General features: G+C 38.3%; 1 protein-coding gene across 4 annotated transcripts in view; it reads left to right on the top strand.

Moving 5' to 3' along the window:
* SCAI (suppressor of cancer cell invasion) overlaps nt 1-22,226 on the top strand; it is a 118,028-nt gene that overhangs the window by 88,436 nt on the left and 7,366 nt on the right. For 3 of the 4 annotated variants that reach the window (XM_019728559.2, XM_074331003.1, XM_019728557.2), the window contains 3 exons: nt 14,631-14,703; nt 18,278-18,451; nt 18,649-18,749. In XM_019728559.2, coding sequence (XP_019584118.1) covers nt 14,631-14,703; nt 18,278-18,451; nt 18,649-18,749 — 348 coding nt within the window. Of the gene's footprint in view, nt 1-14,630; nt 14,704-15,423; nt 15,568-18,277; nt 18,452-18,648; nt 18,750-22,226 lie in introns of those variants that run through there. The other variant, XR_002137097.2, reaches the window with a different exon arrangement.

Below are 22,226 nucleotides of genomic sequence, written 5' to 3'. Positions count from 1 at the left end.
AGTTCTTTTCATTATCCTTTGTGGGACATTCACTGAGCCCAAGAACGAGGGTACTTTCATCCAGAAAGGGTCTGCATTGCTAGATACCTGGAGGCACTCCCGTTTCAGGACCCTGTTTCGGGAATTACTTACCATAGGTTGTGTGAATTTGGGCTGGCTTCTAGTTACAACCCTCAGGGACTGTTTGTTTGATCTGCCTAGCACCAAGAAAATTTTCCTTGAAATCCCCTAAGGAGTAATAGTGGGGGAAAGGGAAGTGTGAAGTTTGGTTTTGGTTCATCGTACACTAGGGGTGCAGCCCTTTGGGATTCTACTTTAACAAGGCCAGTTTTCTATTAGACTCCCATTTTAGGCAGACCCTGACCTCTGATCGTGTCCCCTTCTCAGGGTAAGGCCTTTAAATTCAAGTTGCTCGATTGCCTCAGAGCTAAAGAGAGCTGGAGTCAGCTCGTTTTCCCAGTCTCCTCTACTGGTTTTTCCTCATCTGTCGGACCTCAACATTGGAGTGCCCCTGGGCTCCAGCCTTGTTCCTCTGATTTTCCAATTACAGCTGACTCCCTTGATACCCTGTGTAGTTTCATGACTTTAATTACTATTGCTATGCTGACAGTTTCCAAATTTACATCTTCAGCCTAGAACTATCTCTGTTACTCCAGACTCAAATATAATCTATCTACTCCACATTTCTTAATTGGTAATGTAAATAGCGATTGCTAACTTAACATGCCCAAGACTGAATTCCTAGACCTCTTCTACCTCCAGCTTTCCCTTTATCAGTTCATTACTATTATGCTTTTATAGCTGCCCCAGCCAAAATCCTTGGTTTCATGCTTGACTCCTCTTTCCCTCACACCCAACATTCATTGCAGGAAATTCTCTTGGTGCTAACTGATGTATACAGAATCTTACCACCTCCTCTGTCATCACCCTGGTCCATGCTTCTTATGGACCAGGACTCACCGCAGTAGCTTCCTAACCAATCTTCCTTCTCCTGCCTTCGCTCCCCTACAGCGTGTGCCTATAAGTCAGATCATGTCACTTCTCTACTCAGATCTCCAAAGGCTCCTCATTTCACTCAGAGTAAAGGCTTTCTGTTCACCTACCTCGCACACCTCCACCCTCTCAAATGCATCTCTGATCTCTCTCGCTGGTCTCTGATCATTCAGTTCTCTTCCGTCATACTGACCTTGCTGTGCCTCAGACATACCTGGTAGTCTTCTGCTTAGGATCTTTGTGTGCTGGTCTCCCTGCCCTGAATCCTCTTCCAGAGATACCAGCATCGTTCTTCTGATGTTTAATGGAAGCCTCTTCATAGGGTCTTCTGTTATTGCCCTATTTAAAATTATATGCCTCCCCAGCACTCTTTATCCACCTTTCTTAGTTTATTTTTCTATATAGTGCCATGTACTGTTCCAAGCACTTTGTAAATATTAACACATTTAATCCTCACACAATCCAATGTGTTACCTTTATTATCCCCATTTCTCTGATTAAAAAAACAAGGCAAAAAGAGGTTATTTGCCCAAGGTCATATACAACTAAAAGGTAGCTGAATTGAGATTTAAACACAATCTGATTGTAAAGCCTATGCTGCCAACGGTACTCTATACTGTTTTTCCATAGGTAGCACTTATCACCTTCTGTGAGTGTGTGTGTGTGTGTATAACTTATTCATTTTTTTACTCTGGGTCTCTACCTACCACCTCCACCCCCATCTAAATGTCAGCTACAGAGAGACAGGATGTTCTTTTTAAATCTGTTTTGTTTACTGCTATATCCCTAGCACCTAGAAAAGTGTCTAGTCCATAGGTTCAATGAGTATTTGTTGAAGAAAAGAGATCTTTAAAAAAGACACTATGTACTGTAAAATGTTTTAAAGTCTCAGTTAAATAGATAATTTCTAGGGAGAAAAATCTAATGAACATAAGAGGAAATCTAAAAAGCCCAGTCAGAGGGTATGAAATAGAGGAAAGTCATCATAGTTATCTCCCTTTCCCCACAAGAAAGGCTCTAGCCCTTTTTGGGTTCACCAGTAAATACTTTTAAACTTTTAGAATGCACTATTCCAGAGCAATGAAAAAGATCGGAATTATCTCATTCATGCCATAGCAATTAGGCCACAGGACACTTGTGTGACGTTCAGTATGCCCCTTGGTCTTCTCTCAGCCTCTTTTTCCTTCTCTGTAAAATAGATTGGCAATACTGATCTTAAAGGATTGTTAGTTAAGATTGCAGGGTAGGTAGGATCTAAGTAGCCTGGGATCGTCCTCGGAAAGTAGTTAGCACTCAGTAAGTGATAGGAATTATTATGATAGTGACACTATTTCGAGATAAAAATAGCACACACAAAAGAAAACTCTCCCCCAGATTAATTTATCATTATGGATTAGAAAAATATTAATAAAATACTAGTTAATAGGCCTGTTAATAAAATAATATACCAAAAGAGTTTATCTGAAACATGCATGAGGGTTAAGTATATAAAAATAAAACAATATTTTATACTATGTCAGTAGGGTAAATAAGACAAATCACATGCTTATCTCAATGGTCATTTTGTAAAACCTGATAAAATTCAGTACCCAGTCTTAAAAAAAAGAAAAAAAACTCAGCCTGAAATGAAGAGCTTCTATATTAAGTAGCTAACTATGTACCTAGAGTGAGGAACATTCAACGTATTCTTAATTAAAATGAGCAAGAGAAAGAGAATGCCTTCTATTATCGTTGTGATTAACCTTGTTTTAGTCCTGACCAGAATTTTGTAGCATTCCCCAAATAAAACAGCAAAAAATGTTGTCCAGACTAGTAAGAGGTACAAATATTCAAAAGAAGGAGAGGAAAATCATTAATTATAGATAATATGATTTTATATTTAGAAAATTCAAAGGAATCACATAAATACTATTAATATGAATACAAATTCAGCAAAGTAGATATAGGTTGAATATACAAAAATCAATAGCAGTCTTATGTACGAGCTATAACAGGTTAAAGTTTCTTAAATATGTTTCATTTACATATATTTGCCACAATTTTTCTTAAATTTGATAGCATTGAATCATATAATCCCAAATCATATATGGGAACAATTATGAGACATTCCCAAAACTTACAAGAAAATAAGATTATTCTATGAGAGTTAAACGATAAAATTAATTACTGAATGGGTTAGAACAGAGACATGACCCATCCTTAAAGAAACTATTTCCCAAGCCTAAAATTTTTTTTTTTTTAAAGATTTTATTGGGGAAGGGGAACAGGACTTTATTGGGGAACAGTGTGTACTTCCAGGCCTTTTTTCCAAGTCAAGTTGTTGTCCTTTCAGTCTTAGTTGTGGAGGGCGCAGCTCTGCTCCAGGTCCAGTTGCCGTTTTCTAGTTGCATGGGGCACAGCCCACCATCCCTTGTGGGAGTCGAACCGGCAACCTTGTGGTTGAGAGGACACATTCCAACCAACTGAGCCATCTGGGAGCTCAGCGGCAGCTCAGCTAAAGGTGCCGTGTTCAATCTTAGTTGCAGGGGGCGCTGCCCACCATCCCTTGCGGGACTCGAGGAATCGAACCGGCAACCTTGTGGTTGAGAGCCCGTGCTCCAACCAACTGATCCATCCGGGAGGCAGCTCAGTTCAAGGTGCTGTGTTCAATCTTAGTTGCAGGGGGTGGAGCTTACCATCCCTTGCAGAACTCGAGGAGTTGAACCGGCAACCTTGTGGTTGAAAGCCCACTGGCCTATGTGGGAATTGAACTGGCAGCCTTCGGAGTTAGGAGCACAGAGCTCTAACCGCCTGAGCCACCAGGTCAGCCCCCCAAGCCTAACATTTAACTGTAGTCTGATAGAAGGGAATCAAGAATTCCCCAAGATTACTCCAGGTTCAGTGACTCACTAGGAGAACTCATAGGTCTAAGCATACAGTGAGACTCACTACTCAATTTTTTTACAGTAAAAAGATACAGAGCAGAATCAGCAAAGGAAAAAGGCATAAAAAGGCACACAGGATGAAGACCAGAGAAAAGGAGGCACAAACTTCCAAGAGTCCTCTCCCAGTGAAGTCACACAGGACGTACTTAATCCCGAGCAACAAGAGAGACAACACGGGTGAACTGTCTACCAGGGAAGCTTACTCGGAACTCAGTGCCCAGGGTGTTTATTGGGGACTGATCGTGTAGGCACCCTGTGCCTGGCACACACCAAAATGCTCTTCTCCCAGAAGGAAAGCTGGTGTTCAGCCTCAACCATCGTGTTTGCACAGTCTAGGTAAAGTAAACCACTAATGGTGGGAACTCACCCAAATCTAATTTCCCAGAAGCCAGCCAAGGGCCAACCTTGTAAGCAAGCCTTTCAAAGGATAGCAGTCAGGTTAGTTATGCTAACTCTTTTTACACGGTAGTTAAAAAAAGAAATAATCAGGAGAGAAGCTGATCAGAAAGGAAGGGGAAACAAAGGAAACCTTGGGACTGCAGTGTGGAAGAATGCCTCAAGCTGCCTTATCTGAAAAATACTCCTTAATATCATTCAACTTACTCCCTTTGTTTTCATTTCAAGGAATTTCTAATTTATTTTTATTACGTGTTTAATTATTTTATAGTGATATTCACAAAGTCACAAAATCGAAAAGGCATATTGTGAAATTTCTTTATCTCGCCAAGTCCCAATTCACTCAGTTACTATCTCTCCCTGTAGGTAATCACTGTTGTCTGTTTCTTGTTTATCCTAGAAAAATTTTGAAAATGCATAGTTAAGCCAAAACAAATACATAGTCTTCAGTCTTCTTCACTACATAAATGATAGTAGCAGGCTATTCACAACTGTTCTGCGTCTTACTTTTTTTACTACTAAGAAATGTTGGAGGAGAGAGGTCCAAGATGGCAGATTAGGTAAATGCTATACCTACTGTATCCCAGGAATACACCAAAATTGCAAATAAATTGTAGAACAGTCAACATCAAGAATCTTCTAAAAACTAGCTGAATAAAACCCCTATAACTAAGCATATAAAGAAGAGGCCACATGGAGACTGATAGGAGGGGCAGAAACACATAACAGGCTGACCCCAAACCCACAGATAGTGGTTGAACACTGAGAGGGACACCTTAGTGGCAGAGGCCTCCCCTGAAGAGGGAAGGGTCCCAGCCCCACGCCACACTCCCCTGCCCAGGGGCCCTGTGCCAGGAAGAGTTCCCATGGCATCTGGAAGTGAAAATCAGCAAGGACTTAGTCTGCCCATCTCAGTGGGGTGGAAGGAAGCTGGAAACGCAGACGCCCTCTGTAGAGCCAGAACATGGACTCTCTCGCTTGTGGGCACTCACCTGGTCTCTGGTGGAGGGGCAGCAGCTCGGGAGGCCTAGGGACATGTGGGGAAGAACTGAGTTGTGTGGCATTAGCAAGGGACCTGGAGGGACAGGAGCCATTGTCGTCCTGTGTGGATTCTGGCCTACAGGAGGGCGCCATCCTTTCAATGTTAAGCTCTCTCCCGAAGGGCCAAGTCTGAGACCGCATTGGTCTGTTAGAATCCGTGTGTGCGAACCAACTTGGTGACACCCTGGGTCCCCACCCCCCGCAAAGCTGCTGCTACATCACCTGGGAAACTCTGGACTGCTGGACTGCTGGCCCCACCCCACAGTCTGCGGAAGCCTGTTTGAAGGAACCTGGAAAACATTTGCTGATGGGTGGTAACCCAAGACCTGAGTCATACTTCTCTTGGGCAGCTCTCAGGAACCTGCCGGCCTGAGACGAGCGGTGGCTGGCCGTAGTGTTCTCAGGACAATTTTGCAGGTTTGTCGCTGACTCAGCACCAATGTGGGAGCCAAATGCATTGACTTTGTAGAAACCACTGACTACACCTGGAACCCTGCTCCTCCTACCTAGAACTGCATTGCCAGGGACACTCTGGGCACTTGGGTGGCTGACCCGCCTCACAATCCACAGAGGTCTTTTCCAGCAGCAGACAATCTGCAACAGCCTGGGGAAATTTTGGTAGTGAACAGTGACCCAAACATTGTGCCACAGCCACTGTGGGGCAGCCCTCAGAAATTTGCCAATCTGAGGTGGTAGGTGGCTGTGGTGTTCTCGGGGCGCTATGCAAGGTGGTCAAGGGCAGGCACTGGCATAAGAACTGACTCTACATTAACTGTAAAAACCACCAGTCATGTCTTGTGACTCCCTTGTCGTCCACCTAGTGCTGCATCGCCAAGGGCACTCTCAACACCAGGTCAACCAGCCTGGTCTGCACACCTAAGGAGGCTCTTTCAACAGCTGGACCTTACAGGCAGCTGGTGGATGGCAGTAGGTCTAGGGGCCCTGGTCCTTTGGCTAAGCTGCTGCAGGCCCCCTGTTGGTGGCAACCAGCCTCGGTTCACAACAAGGTCACCTCCATATGCTGCCAGGTCCAGCACAGGCAGCAACCAATCACATATATCTTTGTGGCTCCTACCAGGTAGCCACGAGCCGGTAATAGGCAAGACTGAAATTGACCTGCATGGGATCCCCTCCCAAGAGACACAACATACCTAGAGGCCACCTTCAGACCGTACCAGAGCACTACCTGGTTAGCCCCACAAGCGGCAAACCCAGAGTGGTTTCAAAAGGCACAAGAGCCCACTGGGGGTATAGCTTCCTCTGAGGAGTCAACACAGCAACTCATACACTGTGGGCATAGCCAAGGCTCAATTTCAACAGGAGAACACTCAAGGTAAACTCCTGGAACACATGTACAGGAGATTAGGGAGACTGCACAATTGTACTACATAGGACAATACTACCTAAGGTCACCCAGCAATGACTGAAAGACATATGAGATCTACCTAATACGTAGAAGCAAACACAAAGCAGCAGCCAGAATGAGGAAACAAAAACACATGTCCCAAATAAAAGAACAGGAGAAACTTCCAGAAATGGAACTAAATGAAATGGAAGCAACCAACCTACCAGACACAGTTTAAAACACTGATTATAAGAATGTTTAAGGAATTTAGTGAGAATTTCAACAAAGAGATAGCAAGCATAACGAAGGACATAGAAACCATCAAAAATAACCAGTCAGAAATGAAGAATACAATAACTGAAATTAAGAATACACTAGAAGGAATCACCATCAAATTAGATGAACCAGAAGATTGAATCAGCGATTTAGAAGACAAGGTAGTAGAATACACCAATTAGAACAACAAAAAGAAAAAAGAATAAACAATGAAGATCGTTTAAGGGGCCTGTGGGACAACATGAAGCATCATAATGGTACCAGAGGAGAAGAGAGGGAGCAAGGGGTCAAGAACCTATTTGAAGAAATAATGACTGAAAACTTCCCTAACCTAATGAAGGAAATAGACATACAAGCCCCTGAAGCGCAGAGTCCCAAACAAAATGAACCCAAACAGGCCCACTCCAAGACATTGTAATTAAAATGGCAAAGGTTAATAAAGACAGAACCCTAAAAGCAACAAGAAAAAGACAACTAGTTATTCACAAGGGAGCTCCCATAAGACTATCAGCTGATTTCTCAACAGAAACTTTGCAGGCCAGAAAGGACTGGCAGGAAATATTCAAAATGATGAAAAACAAGAGCCTACAACCAAGACTACTCTACACAGCAAGGCTGTCATTTAAAATTGAAGGAGAGATAAAGAGCTTCCCAAATTAAATAAATAAATAAATAAATAAATAAATAAATAAAGGAATTCATTACTACCAAGCCAGTATTGCAAGAAATGTTAAAAAATACTTCTTTAAACAGAAGAAAGGAGAAAATAAACAGTAATGAAAATAAAAAATATGAATAGTAAAATGGCAATACATATTTGTCTATCAGTAATCACTTTAAGTGTAAATGGAGTAAATGCTCCAATCAAAAGACATGGTAACTTTGAGTGGATAAGGAAGCAAGACCCATGCATTTGTTGTCTACAAGAAACCCACCTCAGATCGAAAGACACACACAGACTTAAAGGAATGGAAACAGATATTTCATGTAAACGGAAATGAAAAAAAAATGGGGGTAGCAATACTTACATCGGACAAAATAGACTTTAAAATGAAGACTATAGGGGGCCTGCCCAGTGGCTCAGGTGGTTGGAGCTCTGTGCTCCTGACTCCAAAGGCTGCCGGTTCAATTCCCACATGGGCCAGTGGGCTCTCAACCACAAGGTTGCCAGTTCGATTCCTTGAGTCCCGCAAGGGATGGTGGGCTCGGCCCCCTGCAACTAAGATTGAACATGGCACCTTGAGCTGACCTGCCTCCCAGATGGCTCAGTTGGTTGGAGCACCGGCTCTCAACCACAAGGTTGCCAGTTCTATTCGAGTCCTGCAAGGAATGGTGGGCAGCGCCCCCTATAACTAAGATTGAACATGGCACCTTGAGCTGAGCTGCCGCTGAGCTCCCAGATGGCTCAGTTGGTTGGAGCATGTCCTCTCAACCACAAGGTTGCCGGTTCGACTCCCACAAGGGATGGTGTGCTGCGCTCCCTGCAACTAGCAATGGCAACTGGACCTGGAGCTGAGCTGAGCCCTCCACAACTAAGATTGAAAGAACAACAACTTGAAGCTGAACAGCACCCTCCACAACTAAGACTGAAAGGACAACAACTTGATTTGGGGGGGGGGGAAGAAGAAGACTATAATAAGAGACGAGCAAGGACATTACGTAATAATAAAGGGATCGATCCAACAAGAGAACATAACCCTAGTAAACACCTATGCACCCAACATCGGAGCACCTAAATATATGAAACAAATATTGACAAAAATAAAGGCAGAAATCAACAGTAACGCAATCATAGTAGGTGACTTTAACACCCCATTGACACCAATGGACAGATCTTCCAGACAAAATCAACATGGAAACAGCAGCATTAAATGACACGTAAGCCCAGATAGAATTCATTGATATTTTTAGAGCATTTCACCCCAGAGCAGCAGAATATACATTCTTTTCAAATGTACATGGAACATTTTCCAAGATAGACCACATGTTAAGTACAAAACAAGTCTGAATAAATTTAAGATTAAAATCGTATCACCTGTCTTCTATGACCACAATGGTATGACAGTAGAAATCAATAACAAGAAAAAAAAGCACTGAAAATCGCACGAAGACATGGAGATTCAATAACATGCTACAATAGCAAATGGGTCAACAATGTGATCTTGAAAGAATTCAAACAAATAAAAATGAAATACCATGGCCCAAAATCTATGGGACACAGTGAAAGCAGTGGTAAGAGGGAAATTCAGAGCAATGCAGGCCTACCTTAAGAAACAAGAAAAATCTCAAATCAACAGTCTATCTTTACAGCTAAGGGAACTGGAAAAAGAACAGCAAAATAAGTCCAAAGTGAGTACAAGAAAGAAAATAATAAAGATCAGAGAGAAAATAAATGAAATAGAGACAAAAAACAAACAAAACAATCACTGAAACCAAGAGCTGGTTTTTTGAAAAGATAAACAAAACTGACAAACCTTAACCAGACTCATCGAGAAATAGAGAGAGAGGACCCAATAAATAAAATCAGAAATGAAAGAAGAGAAGTGACAACTGACACCACAGAAATACAAAAAAAGAATTAAGAAAATACTATGAGCAACTATATGCCAACAAGTTTAACAATCTGGGAGAAATGGGTCAATTCATAGAAGCATACAATCTTACAAGGCTGAATCAAGAAGAAACAGAAAATCTGAACCGACTAATTACTACCCACAAAATTGTCAGTAATCAACAAGCTCCCAACAAACAAAGTCCGGGACTAGATGGCTCCACAGGTAAATTTTACCAAACATTCAAAAAAGAATTAACACCTATTCTCAAACTATTCCAAAAAATACAGGAAGGGGGAAGGCTCCCAAGCTCATTTTATGAGACCACCATTATCCTGTTTCTAAAACCAGACAAAGATGTTACAAAAAGAAAATTGTAGGCTGATATCCCTAAGGAACATAGATGCAAAAATCCTCAATAAAATATTAGCAAACCTAATTCAGCAATACATTAAAAAGATCATACACCACAATCAAGTTGAATTCATTCTTGGTACGTAAGCTTGGTTCAATAGCCGCAAATCAATTAACATAATACACCACATAAAATGAAAAATAAAAATCATATGGTCATATCAAAAGATGCAGAAAAAGCATTTAATAAAATCCAGCATTTTTATCATTTATGATAAAAACTCGGCAAAGTGGGAATAGACGGAACATGTATCAACATAATAAAGGCCATATATGACAAACCTACAGCTAATGTGCTCAATGGGGAAAAGCTAAAAGCTATTTCCCTTATGATCGGGAACAAGACAAGGATGCCCACTTTTATTCAGCAAAGTACTGGAAGTTCTAGCTACAGCAATTAGACAAGAAAAATAAAAGGCATCCAAATTGGAAAGGAGGAAGTAAAATTGTCATTATTTGCAGATGACATGATACTACATGTAGAGAACCCCAAAGATTCCATCAAAAAATTTTTAGAACTGATAAGAGACTTTAGTAAATTTGCACAATACAAAATTAATATTCAGAAATTGGTTGCATTTTTATACTCCAATAATGAACTATCAGAGAAATTAAGAAAATCTCATTTACAATTACATCAAAAGAAATTTTAGGAATTAACCAAGGAAGTAAAAGACCTGCACTCAGAAAATTATAAGACATTGAAGAGAGAAATTAAAGGAGATACAAAGAAATGGAAACATACGATGCTCATAGATAGGTAGAATTAATATAGTTAAAATGTCCATACTACCCAAAGCAATATATAGATTCAATCTCTATCAAAATACCAATGGCATTTTTCACAGAACTAGAACAAATAATACTATAATTTATATGGAACCAAAAAAGACCCTGAATAGCTGTGGCAATCCTGAGAAATAAGAACAAAGCTGGAGGTATTACGATACCTGATATCAAATTATAAGGCTGTAGTAATCAAAACAGCATGGTATTGGCATAAAAACAGATACGTAGATCAATGGAACAGAATAGAGTCCAGAAATAAATCCATGCCTATATGGTCATTTAATCTATGACAAATGAAGCAAAGATTTATATTGAGGTAAAGACAGTCTGTGTAATAAATGGTGGTGGGAAGACTGGATAGACATTTGCAAAAAAATAAAACTGGACCACCTTCTCAAACTGTATACAAGAATAAACTCAAAATGGATTAAAGACTTAAAAATAAGAACTGAAACCATAAAACTCCTGAAAGAAAATACAGGCAGTAAACTCTCAGACGTTACCCTTAGTAATATTGTTACTGATATATCTCCTCGGGCAAGGGAAGCAAAAGGAAAAATAAACAAGTGGGACTATATCAAACTAAAAACGTTTTTCATAGCAAAGGAAATCAACAAAACAAAAAGACATCCTGCTGAATGGGAGAAGATATTTGCCAATGATACATCTGCTAAGGGGTTAATATCCAAAATTTATATTAAAAAAACAAACTCATACAACTCAACACCAAAAAACCAAACAATTCAGTTTAAAAATGGGCAGAGGACATGAAAAGACATTTCTCCAAAGAAGACATACAGATGGCCAGTGGACATATGAAAAGATGCTCAACATCACAATCATCAGAGAAATGCAAATTAAAACCACAATGAGATACTCCGGTCAGAATGGTTATCATCAGTAAATCAACAAACAAGTGCTGGTGAGGATGTAGAGAAAAGGGAACCCTGTGCACTGTTGGTGGGATTGCAAATTGGTGCAGCCACTATGGAAATCAGTATGGAGGTTCCTCAAAAAATTAAAAATAGAACTACCTATGACCCAGCAATTCCACTCCTGGGTATTATCCAAAGAAATCCAAAACATTAATTTGAAAAAATATATGCACCTATTTTTACTGCAACACTATTCACAGTAGCCATCATGTGGAAACAACCGAAATGCCCATCAGTAGATGATTGGATAAAGAAACTTTGGTACATTTATACAATGGAATATTACTCTGCCATAAAAAAGAATCAAATTTTACTATTTGCAACATCATGGATGGACTTAGAGGATATTATGCTAAATTAAATAAGTCAAACTGAATAAGACAAATACCATATGATCTCACTTGTATGTGGAATGTAAACAGTAAACAAGCCAACGAAACAAAGAAATAGACTTACAGATACAGAGAAAAAAACTGATGGTTGGTACATGAGATGGTGGTTGGAGATCGGGAAAAGGTGAAGGGATTAGAAAATATCAATTGGTAGTCACAAAACAGTCATGGGGATGTTAAATATAGTATGGGGAATATAGTCTGTAATGTAAAGACTAGTGTGTCAGATGGGTATTGGACTTATGGGGGCAATCACTTCATAGCAGTATATAAATACCTAACCACTGCACAGTACACCTGAAACTAATAAACTAATATTCAATGTCAACTATAATAAAGTATATACTTGTATAGTCACGGGATGTAAAGTACAGCATAGGGAATATAGTCATTGGTATTGTAATAGCTATGTACGATGTCAGGGGGTAATAGATTTGGGGGCTATCATTTTGTGATGGGTATAAATGTCTAATCATTATGTTTTTTTGTACACCTGGAATTCATAAAAAAAAGGAAAATTGTCCTCATTGTTTTTTATAGCTGCATAGTGTTCCATTGTATGGTTATGCCATGATTTATTCTTATCAGTCTCTTCTTGCTGGTCATTTGTTTCCAGTCCTAATACTGTTGCTAACAATGCTGCAAGGAATAACTGAGGACTTAATGATATTTTCACGTATTTGAGAGTATATTCATATGGTATGAAATACCATATGAAGTTGTGAAATTGCTGTGTTAATGGAATATGCATTTGAATTTAATAGATACTGCCAAATTGTCTTCTAAAAAGTTTATACCAACTTATATTCTTACCATTTACATGTTAGTGTTTATTTCCCCATATTTTTGCCAACAGTGTATATTCTCAAACTTAGAAATTTTACTAAACTAAAAGGTTAAAAAATGAAGATTTGGTGTAGCTTTGATTTTTATTTATTTTATTACTAGTAAAGCTGCGTATCTTTTCTTGTATTTGAGCCAAATGTATGCCCTTTTCTGGGAATTCTCTTTCACCCATTTTTCTATTGGGTCAGCGGTCTTTTCTTATGGAGTTGGAAAAGTCCTTTCTATATTAAGGAGATTAATCCTTTGTAATGTGAGTTGCATATATATTCCCCAGTTCATCATTTGGCTTTTGAGTTAGTTTATGGCTATATTTTACTATGCACAAGTCTTTGATTTTTGAACTGGGTTTATTAATCTTAGTCATAATAGTTAGGAAGATCTTCTAGGTTACAAAAATCCTTATTTTACGTTTTCTTTCAGCACTTTTTTTTACATTTAAATCTTTGACATATTTGGAATTTGGCCTTGCATCTGGTGTGAAGTATGGAGTCACCTTTTTCCTACATGTCTATCCAGTTTTTCCTACCAGTTTGAACTGTCATCTTTATCACTGTACTCAAGTCCAATCTGTTTTGGGGTCTAATTCTGGACTCTTCACTCTCTTCCATTGGCCTTCTACCTACTCTTATGCTAGTGCCACATATTTTAATTACTGAGACTTTAAAGTATGTTTTAATATTTGATGAGTCTTTTTCTCCGTCTTTGCTCTTCTTTTTCAGAGTTTTCCTGGCTAATCTACTTTTTCCATGTGAACTTTATGATTATTTTTTTCAGTTGCAGGAAAAAATCTGGCTATTTTTATTGAGGTTGGTTTAAATTTTAACAAATTAGTATAATGATATTAGTATTAGTATTATACTAATAACATATTAGTATAATCTTTAGAATGGGTTTCTCTCTAAGAATATAATGTGTCTTTCCATTTGTTCTAGGCTTAATTTTTATGATTCAGGAGTGTTTTTTAGTTATTGATGTTTTTTTCACTTCTTATTAAGTTTACTTTTAGGAGTTTTACCAAACAGTTTATAATTTTATTTCCCACATAGATCTGCCTTTAGGGAAAAGATATCCTTAATTATGCAAAGAGTATTCTAGTTTGAGTGTCAGTTTAATTCTCCCTGTAAATTAACACTTTGACATTGTTTTTATACATCATTCGTGTTTCCCCGAAAATAAGACCTAGCCGGACAATCAGCTCTAATGCATCTTTTGGAGCAAAAATTAATATAAGACCCGGTCTAATTTTTGCTCCAAAAGACGCATTAGAGCTGATTGTCCGGCTAGGTCTTATTTTCGGGGAAACACGGTAATATGATTCCCAATGAGATGGATCCACCCTTCACAGACCAGTAAGTTAGAGCCTGTGAGGCTGAGAGCCAGATCCTAGCTCTTGGAAAAATACCCCCTGTGAATACACCTTCACTAATGGGTGGCCTCTTGGTAGGAAGCCTGATGACTCCTCCTCCCTCTTCTCCCCCCCCCCCCACTACAACCATATCCATGCCTTTGTTTTTAAAATCAATAGTTCACTTAGTAAATGTCACTATGTTAAGAAAGCCTGTTATGCATAGTAGTTATGCATGAATGGCAGTCTCTTCAGCTGTTACTGATGTTTCTGCAGCTGCTATGAGTCAATGGGTCCGATCTATACATTAATGATGTGCTTTGGAAAATTACTATCTTTGGTCAAACCTTTAATGAATGTTTTAAATTCTTATATATTACAGAATTTCACAAACTTATTTGGACAGCCATTAGTCTGCTTGCTTTCTCCTACAGCATATCCAAAAGCTTTACAAGGTATGTGCTGTCATTACCTCTTATACCCATAGGTTGCAAATAAACACTGTCTACGTTTTAAATAATACTGACCTTTGTCCCCTCCACCGATAATGATCACAGGCGGCATTACAGTGTTTAGTGGGGCAGGTGTCAGTCTGAAACCAATCCAAAGGTCTGGCCAACCACCAGACTTCTCGAATGTGCTACCATTAGGCCTTGAGATAATTCTCAAATAAATGGCAAAGCATGCCTGAGAAAAGGGTGGTTTTGGTCCCTTGCTCTTGGGGAACTCATGATTTGTGAATTTTAAAATTTGTTTTGCAGCTCTTTGTTTTCGTGAGTTCGTCCTCATCCATCTACCTTGATTTCCTGTATCTCTGGCTACATATTTTAGGCATCTTTTAAGACTGAAGATTTCTGGTCTGGAAAACTTCTCAGCCTATGCATAAGAGTTAGGATACCCTAAACTGGCGCAATTTAAAGGGTTCCTTTTATTCACACTTTTACCATGTTGTATATTTTTTTAAATAAAAGAACCTCTTCTCAGTGTGCCAGAGAGACATTTCTCAAATGATTGAGAAGTGAAAGACCTTTTTGTCTTTAATAATTTGTCCTTAATCAGCAACACAAAATCTGGTTCTAACTCGAAGTCGTTAAGCTAGGTAAAGTACTAAACAAACCTTAACCCTGTTTTAGCAGTACTTGTCACTGTTTCACTATCTCCCTGACTGTGAATAGTGCTGATGTCTCTCTGTGGGAGATGGCATTTTACTGCTACTTCCCAGCCAGAAGTCCTGTCTGCTGACATAGTTTGACACAGGAAGTGATGGTCAGCAGTTGAATGCCTGAGAGAAGCTGGAGACTTTTCACCGTTGTTTTAAGGTAAGTTCTGCTATTTAACAGGGAAGAACATGTAGAAATAGTAAGTTCATGTATCCAAAAGTCAAATTACTAAGGGATAGAACTTACCTTCAAACAACGGTAAAATTCTCCTGCTTTGAGGACTCGGTTAACCTGTTGCTTATCATTTCTGGAGAAATATGACCCCTCCCAATTACTTGAGAGTACTTTTTGTTATCAATTTGTCCTGTTAAGAGGCAGCTTTATTTAAAATAGCATGGTCTAATGGGTTAGTACCAAGGTTATTTGGTCTGAAAGGCTTTATTATACCGGGGGTGCCATTGGGGGTACCAAAAAAATGTTTATACATGATTTGTATTCAAACTTTTGCTATTGGTATATATTGAGTATTACAGTTTTAATCCAGTTTTTTTCTTTCTTAAAATGAGTATACTTTTTTTTGGCACCGTCTGTATATGGAGTAACAACAGACTCAGGAGGCAGACTGAATTTGAATCCCAACTCAGTCACTTACTAGCTATGTGACCTTGGGAAGTCACTTAGCCATTCTGTGCCTCAGTTTATTTCATATCAAATGTAGATAATAGTAGTATACTTACCTCGTAGAATAATTCTGTGTATATAATAAGTATTCAATATGTGCCAACTATCATTATTACTAATATGCTTGGTTGTAATATATGTCCTCAGTATTTTTTAGTCCAATATCCTATCTTTTGTGCTATAAAGTTTAGACCTCTAATCCCAAAGTGTTCCTGTCTGGGCACCAAACTAGCAAATACCTAAGTATTTGGAATGTCAAATTATATTCCTGTGCCTCTGGTATCTAAAGTCTACAGTTTTCTCTTTAACCAAGAGTTACTTCATTCATCCAACAAACATTTATTCAACATTTATTTATCAGGTAGGCGTTAGAGATGACACTGACCAGACAAACAGTTATACTTCTCACAGAGCCAACTGCCTGGTAGAAGATGTAGACAACCTAACAATTACTGTAGGTGCTATTAGTGTTTCATACAAGAAAGCATATGGAACGCCTAGCCAGACTTTGAGAATGAAGAAAGTGGATGAAATGCTGTCTAAAGTGGTGTTGAAGGATATGTAGAATTAGGTGGGGATGGGAAATGGTTGAAAAAGAGTATTCTAGCAGAGAAATGGCATGTAAGCCCTGAGATATAAGTGCTCTGAGATGAGAGTTTATGGAACATTTAGAGAAATTAAAGTAGTTCCTGGTAGAGTTTGGGATTGTGTGACTGAATTATGAAAAGTCTTTTATGATTTGTTAAGAGACTTAAATGGAGGACAATGGGTTGCCATCAAAAGATTTTAAACAGAGCAGTAACACGAAAGAGTATCAGTTAACCTTGTATACAATCAGTTGCAGAAGAGCAGTAGGGAGATGGTGGCTGGAGTGGGAAAAATGGATGGTTAGCTGACTTCAAAGGATACTAAGCCCAGAGAACCAGCAGGACTTGGTGATGGATGTGGTGATGGTGAAAAAATAAGGGAGAGGAAGAACGCAGGAATGGATGTGCAGGTTTCTGGCTGAGGTCTGGTGGAAATAATGATACTGGATAAGAAGTACATTTATAAGAGAACAAAGGGGAAGATTTTGTTTCCAATTTTTGACATGCTGTGTTCAAAGTTAACTTTGAGACTTAGATTGACTATACCGTGTTTCCCCAGAAATGAGACTTAGCCGGACAATCAGATCTAATACGTCTTTTGGAGCAAAAATTAATATAAGACCTGGTATTATACTAGTTTTTGCTCCAAAAGACGCACTAGAGCTGATTATCCGGCTAGGTCTTACTTTCGGGGCAACACGGTAGTAGTTTAGAGAAACTCTTAACCAACAAAAATATAATGGGAGTCACCTATGTAATTTTAACTTTCCTAGTAGCCCCATTTTTTTTTTAAGTTTGTTTTTCCAGGACCTATCAGCTTCAAGTCAAATATTTGTTTCAATCTAGTTGTGGAGAGCACAGCTCACACTGGCCCATGTGGGGATCAAACCGACAACCTTGTTGTTAAGAGCTCTACGCTCTAACCAACTGAGCTAACCAGACACCCCCATAAGAGCCACATTTTTTTACAAAAGAGAAAGAAGTTGGTGAAACTACTGTGAACAATGTCTGTTTGTACTGAGGCTTTGACATCCCGTGTGTATTTTACACTTCATAGTGTTTCTCAATTTGAACCAGTCACATATTAGTTCTGAGCTTAAGGAGCTCCATCTAGGCTGCAGATAGAGAAAGGGGAATCAGGAGGTATATAAATGATAATTGAAATTATGGGAATAGGTGAGAGCAGCAATGTATAGTGCCAAAGATAGAAAATATTGATATTTAAGGGATAGACAGAGAAAGAGCAACTAACGAAAGACTGAAAAAGCTTGGCCATTCTGGTACTCGTCAGAGAATTCTGTCTGAACTGCCTGTGACCCGGCCCTTCCATATTTGTATGAATTTTTTTAGTTGGGGCGGGAAAGCAAAGGAATATGTTCATTTTCCATTTCTGTTAAGTTTATTAGGCTCTAAAGTTTGTTCAGCAGTATTACCTGGAATATGTTTTTGTAGTTCCATGCAGAATCTACTTTGTCGAATTATGATTTAATGATAGAGCTTTAATTTTATACATTATCAGTGTATTAAAATGTGCCTCAAATGCATCTCTTATCTTTTGCAAAACTGTTGTCTGTATATATAAAACATGTTTGTTATTACAGATCAATCTCAGCGAGGTAGCCTCTTCACTCTCTTTTTGAACAATCCTCTAATGGCCTTCCTATTTGTCTCTGGATTGTCAAGCATGCGTAGAGGCCTATGGGAAAAGTGTCAAGAATATCTTCGAAAAATCAACCGCGATATTGCCCAGCTATTGACCCATTCACGTTCAATAGGTACCCTACTAATCTAACTGCACACTTAACAGAAATTATATAATGGTTTAGAATTGTTTAAATTGAATTGTTTGAATTCTTAAAGGTATTTGTTGAAGGCAGGAAAGTTGAGAAGGTTTTCCTGAACTTTTCTTCCCCTTTAAAAATGTATTTTCTGTTGAAGCATCCTTTTGCTGTCACCTTTCTCCTCTTTGCAGATCAGGCATTCCTCCAGTTTTTTGGAGATGAATTTCTTCGCTTGCTTCTCACAAGATTTGTCTTTTGTTCAGCCACCATGAGGATGCACAAGATTTTTCGGGTAGGCAAAAAATATTATAAAAGAAATATTTAAGTATTTAAGAATCATGTATTACATTTTACCTGTATTAAATACTTTGAATAAATCCAAAATAATATTCACAAATTACTGTGTAAGGTATAAAGATGAACAATGTAATGCATATCTGAGTACCTACCACCCAATTGAAGAAATGGAACATTTTCATTACCTTTGAGGCCCCTCTGCAGGTCTTCCCTGATCCTGTCTCCCTCTCAAATGAAACTAAAATCCTGATTTTTATCACTTGCGTTCACTTTTCTTTCAAGTTTTGCCACATGGATATGTATTCCTACACAGCATATTGGTGGATCCATATTGTGTGTAGTCTTCCCCAGCTTTCTTTTTTACACTCACTATTATATTCCTGAGATGGAGCCATGTTGGTGGCTGACTGTAGCTTTCATCATTCGTTTTCACCACTACGTAGGATTCCATTGTTTGACTGTGTATCTGTTTGACTCATCTCTTCTACTGATAATGGACATTTGGGTTGTTTCCAGTTTTTTAGTATTATAAACAGTACCACTGTGAAATCTCCCACCAGTTTCTTGGGACACATATATAAGACTTTTTCTGGCGAAAAGACTGGCAATTCTAGTACTCATCAGATAATTCTGTCATGAAGTGTCTGTGATCTGCAACTTGCCATATTCAGATGAAATGTGTTGGAGGGAAAAAAGTAAAGGAATATTTTATAGGGGAATGAATGCAAGGTTAGATGATTTAGGCATATTCAACTTTACTAGGTAATGCCAAACATTTTGCAAAGTGGTTGTATCAATTTACACTCGCACTAGCACTGTGGTAAGAGTTGCTATAGTTCTAATCCAGGCCAACATTTGATGCAGTCATACTTTATATTACATGCGAATCAGGTGGATATAAGACAGTAGCTCATTTCCGGGATTACTTTTGAGGTTGAGCAACTTTTCATGTATTTTATTCTGTGTTCTTTATGAAGAGTGAGTTAAAGTCTTTTGTCTGTTTTGCTCTAAGTTGTTTGTTTCTGTGTATTCAATTGGGGACATAACACTACTCATTGAGGTTTTAAAAATTGTAGCCATTTTATTTTCCATTTTTATAAGTAACATTTGGGTCTTTCTCAAATAGGCCCAAACATTTTTAAAAGTCTTTTGCAACTGTTAGTTTTAAAATGTTATTTTTCCCATTTATTATTATAATTTTAAAATATTAAAGAATTGTACAGTGAAAATCCATATACCTACTAACTAGATTCTATAGTTAACAGTTTGGTATATTTGCTTTCTCCTGTATTTGTCCATTTATCTATCTCTCTTTCCATTCATCATTTCATCTCATTTTTTGACACAATTTGAAGTAAATTGTGGACATCAGTAGGGTTTATCCCTCAACACTTCATCACACATATAAATAACTGGAAATTTCATAGATAGATAGATAGATAGATAGATAGATAGATAGATAGATAGATAGATAGATACATAGATAGATACATAGACAGAGATAGCTAGCTATCTATATTTACTTCTTTTTTAAGGTAAAGTTTACACACAGTGAAATGCACAAAACTATAGTGTACCATTCAATGAGTTTTGACAAATACATACACCTGTGTAACAAACCCCATTTGTGTTATACAACATAGCACCATTCCAAAAAATTGTCTCCACACCATTTTTCATTCAGACCCCAGAAGCAACTCCCTTTTCACTATTTTTCACTATCAATTAGTTTCTCCTCTTCATGAACTTGAATTATACAGTGTAAACCTTCTTTGATCAAGCATATTGTCCTTGAGATTCATCCATGTTGTTTCATGTATAAGTACGTAGTTCATTCCTTTTTATTACCAGGTAGTATCCATTGTCGAATATACCACAGTTTATTTAGCCCTTTTCCTTTTGATGAACACTTGGGGAGTTTAAAATTTTTGACTCTTAAATAAAGTGGCTATGAACATGCTTGTACAAGTCTTTGCACAGACTTATGTTTTGAAGTTTCTTGGTCACGGGGTATGTATATGTTTAGTTTTATAAGAAACTGCCAGACTCTTCTCAAAGTAGTTGTACCAGCCAACAGCATGTGAGAGTTTCTCTATATCATTGCCAACACATGGTGTCCATTTTAACCACTGTGGTGGATTTATAGTGGTTTCTCATTGTAGTTTTAATTTGCACTTCACTGGTGAATGATGATATTGGACATCTTTTCCCATGCTTATTAGCTATATTTTATTCCATTCTGTGGCTTGCCATTTTTTTTTATTTTTTATTTTTGGTTTTTCCCCTTCTTCCGCCTCCCCCTGCCCCCTTCGGGTTCAAGCCATTATTTCTCAGTCTAGTTGTGTAGGACACACAGCTCCCTGGCCCATGCTGGTATTATGAACCTTGCGTTACCCCCTTCACCACCACCCCCCCGAAGCAGTGGGTGGGCCGTTCACAGCAGCTCTGGCTGGCTGCTGGCCACTCTCTGCAGCACAAGGCAGCACACAGCAGCCTACAGCCACTCACACTGGCTGCTGGTCTACTCATGCCGACTCCGGTGAGCCAACCACCTGAGCCACTGGGGGGTAGTTTTTATTTTTTCTAACCGTAGCTTTTGAAGACTAAACTTGTAAAATTTTGATGAATTTTCAATTAATCAGTCTTTTCCTTTGGTGGTGTGTGTTTTATCTAAGAAATCTTTGCCTATCCCAAAGTCACAAAGATCTTTTTCCCCATTTTCTTGTAGGAGTTTTATAGTTTTAGGTTTTACATTTAGGTCTATGCTATATTTTGAGTTAATTTTTGTTTACAATGTAAAGTAAGAGTTTAAGTTTTCTTTAATATGGATGTGAAATTGTTCTAGTGTCATTTATTGAAAAGATTATTCTTTCCTACTTGAGTCATTTTTGTTACTTTTTTGAAAATCAGTCAACCATATATGTACAGGGATATTTCTGGACTCTAAATTGCTTCATTGATAACATTTTTCTCCAATACACTTACTGCCTTTATTGTAGCTTTATAGTAAGTCTTGAAATCTTGTAGTATGAATGCCCATCCCCTAAGATTTTTTAAGTGGTTTGGTTGTTCTAGGTCCTTTGTATATCTGTGAATTTTAGCATCAGCTTCACATTTTGAATGGAATTGAGTTTAATTTATGTAAATAATCTGTGGTGAGTTGTATTTAAATAATATTGAGTCTTCTAATCAATTAATATGGTATAGCTCCACATTTATTTAGGTCTTTTTTAGTTTCTCTCAGCAATAATTGTGTGGTTCTCATCATACAGGTCTTATATGTGTCTTATTAAATTTATTCCAAAGTATTTCAAGTTTTAGGATGCTTTATAAATAGAATTGTGTTTCTTACTTCTTTTTCATTTTTTGCTAATACATAGAAATACTGCTGCTTTTAAATAGACCCTGTATCCTGCAGTCTTGCTAAAATGAAGTATTCTGTTAGATTTTTTAAACATTCCCTAAGATTTTC

The sequence above is a fragment of the Rhinolophus sinicus genome, linkage group LG04, assembly GCF_036562045.2.
Source record: "Rhinolophus sinicus isolate RSC01 linkage group LG04, ASM3656204v1, whole genome shotgun sequence".
Classification (NCBI taxonomy): domain Eukaryota; kingdom Metazoa; phylum Chordata; class Mammalia; order Chiroptera; family Rhinolophidae; genus Rhinolophus; species Rhinolophus sinicus.
The sequence above is the reverse complement of the archived record's forward strand: the minus strand, read 5'-3'. Positions and strand labels throughout refer to the sequence as shown.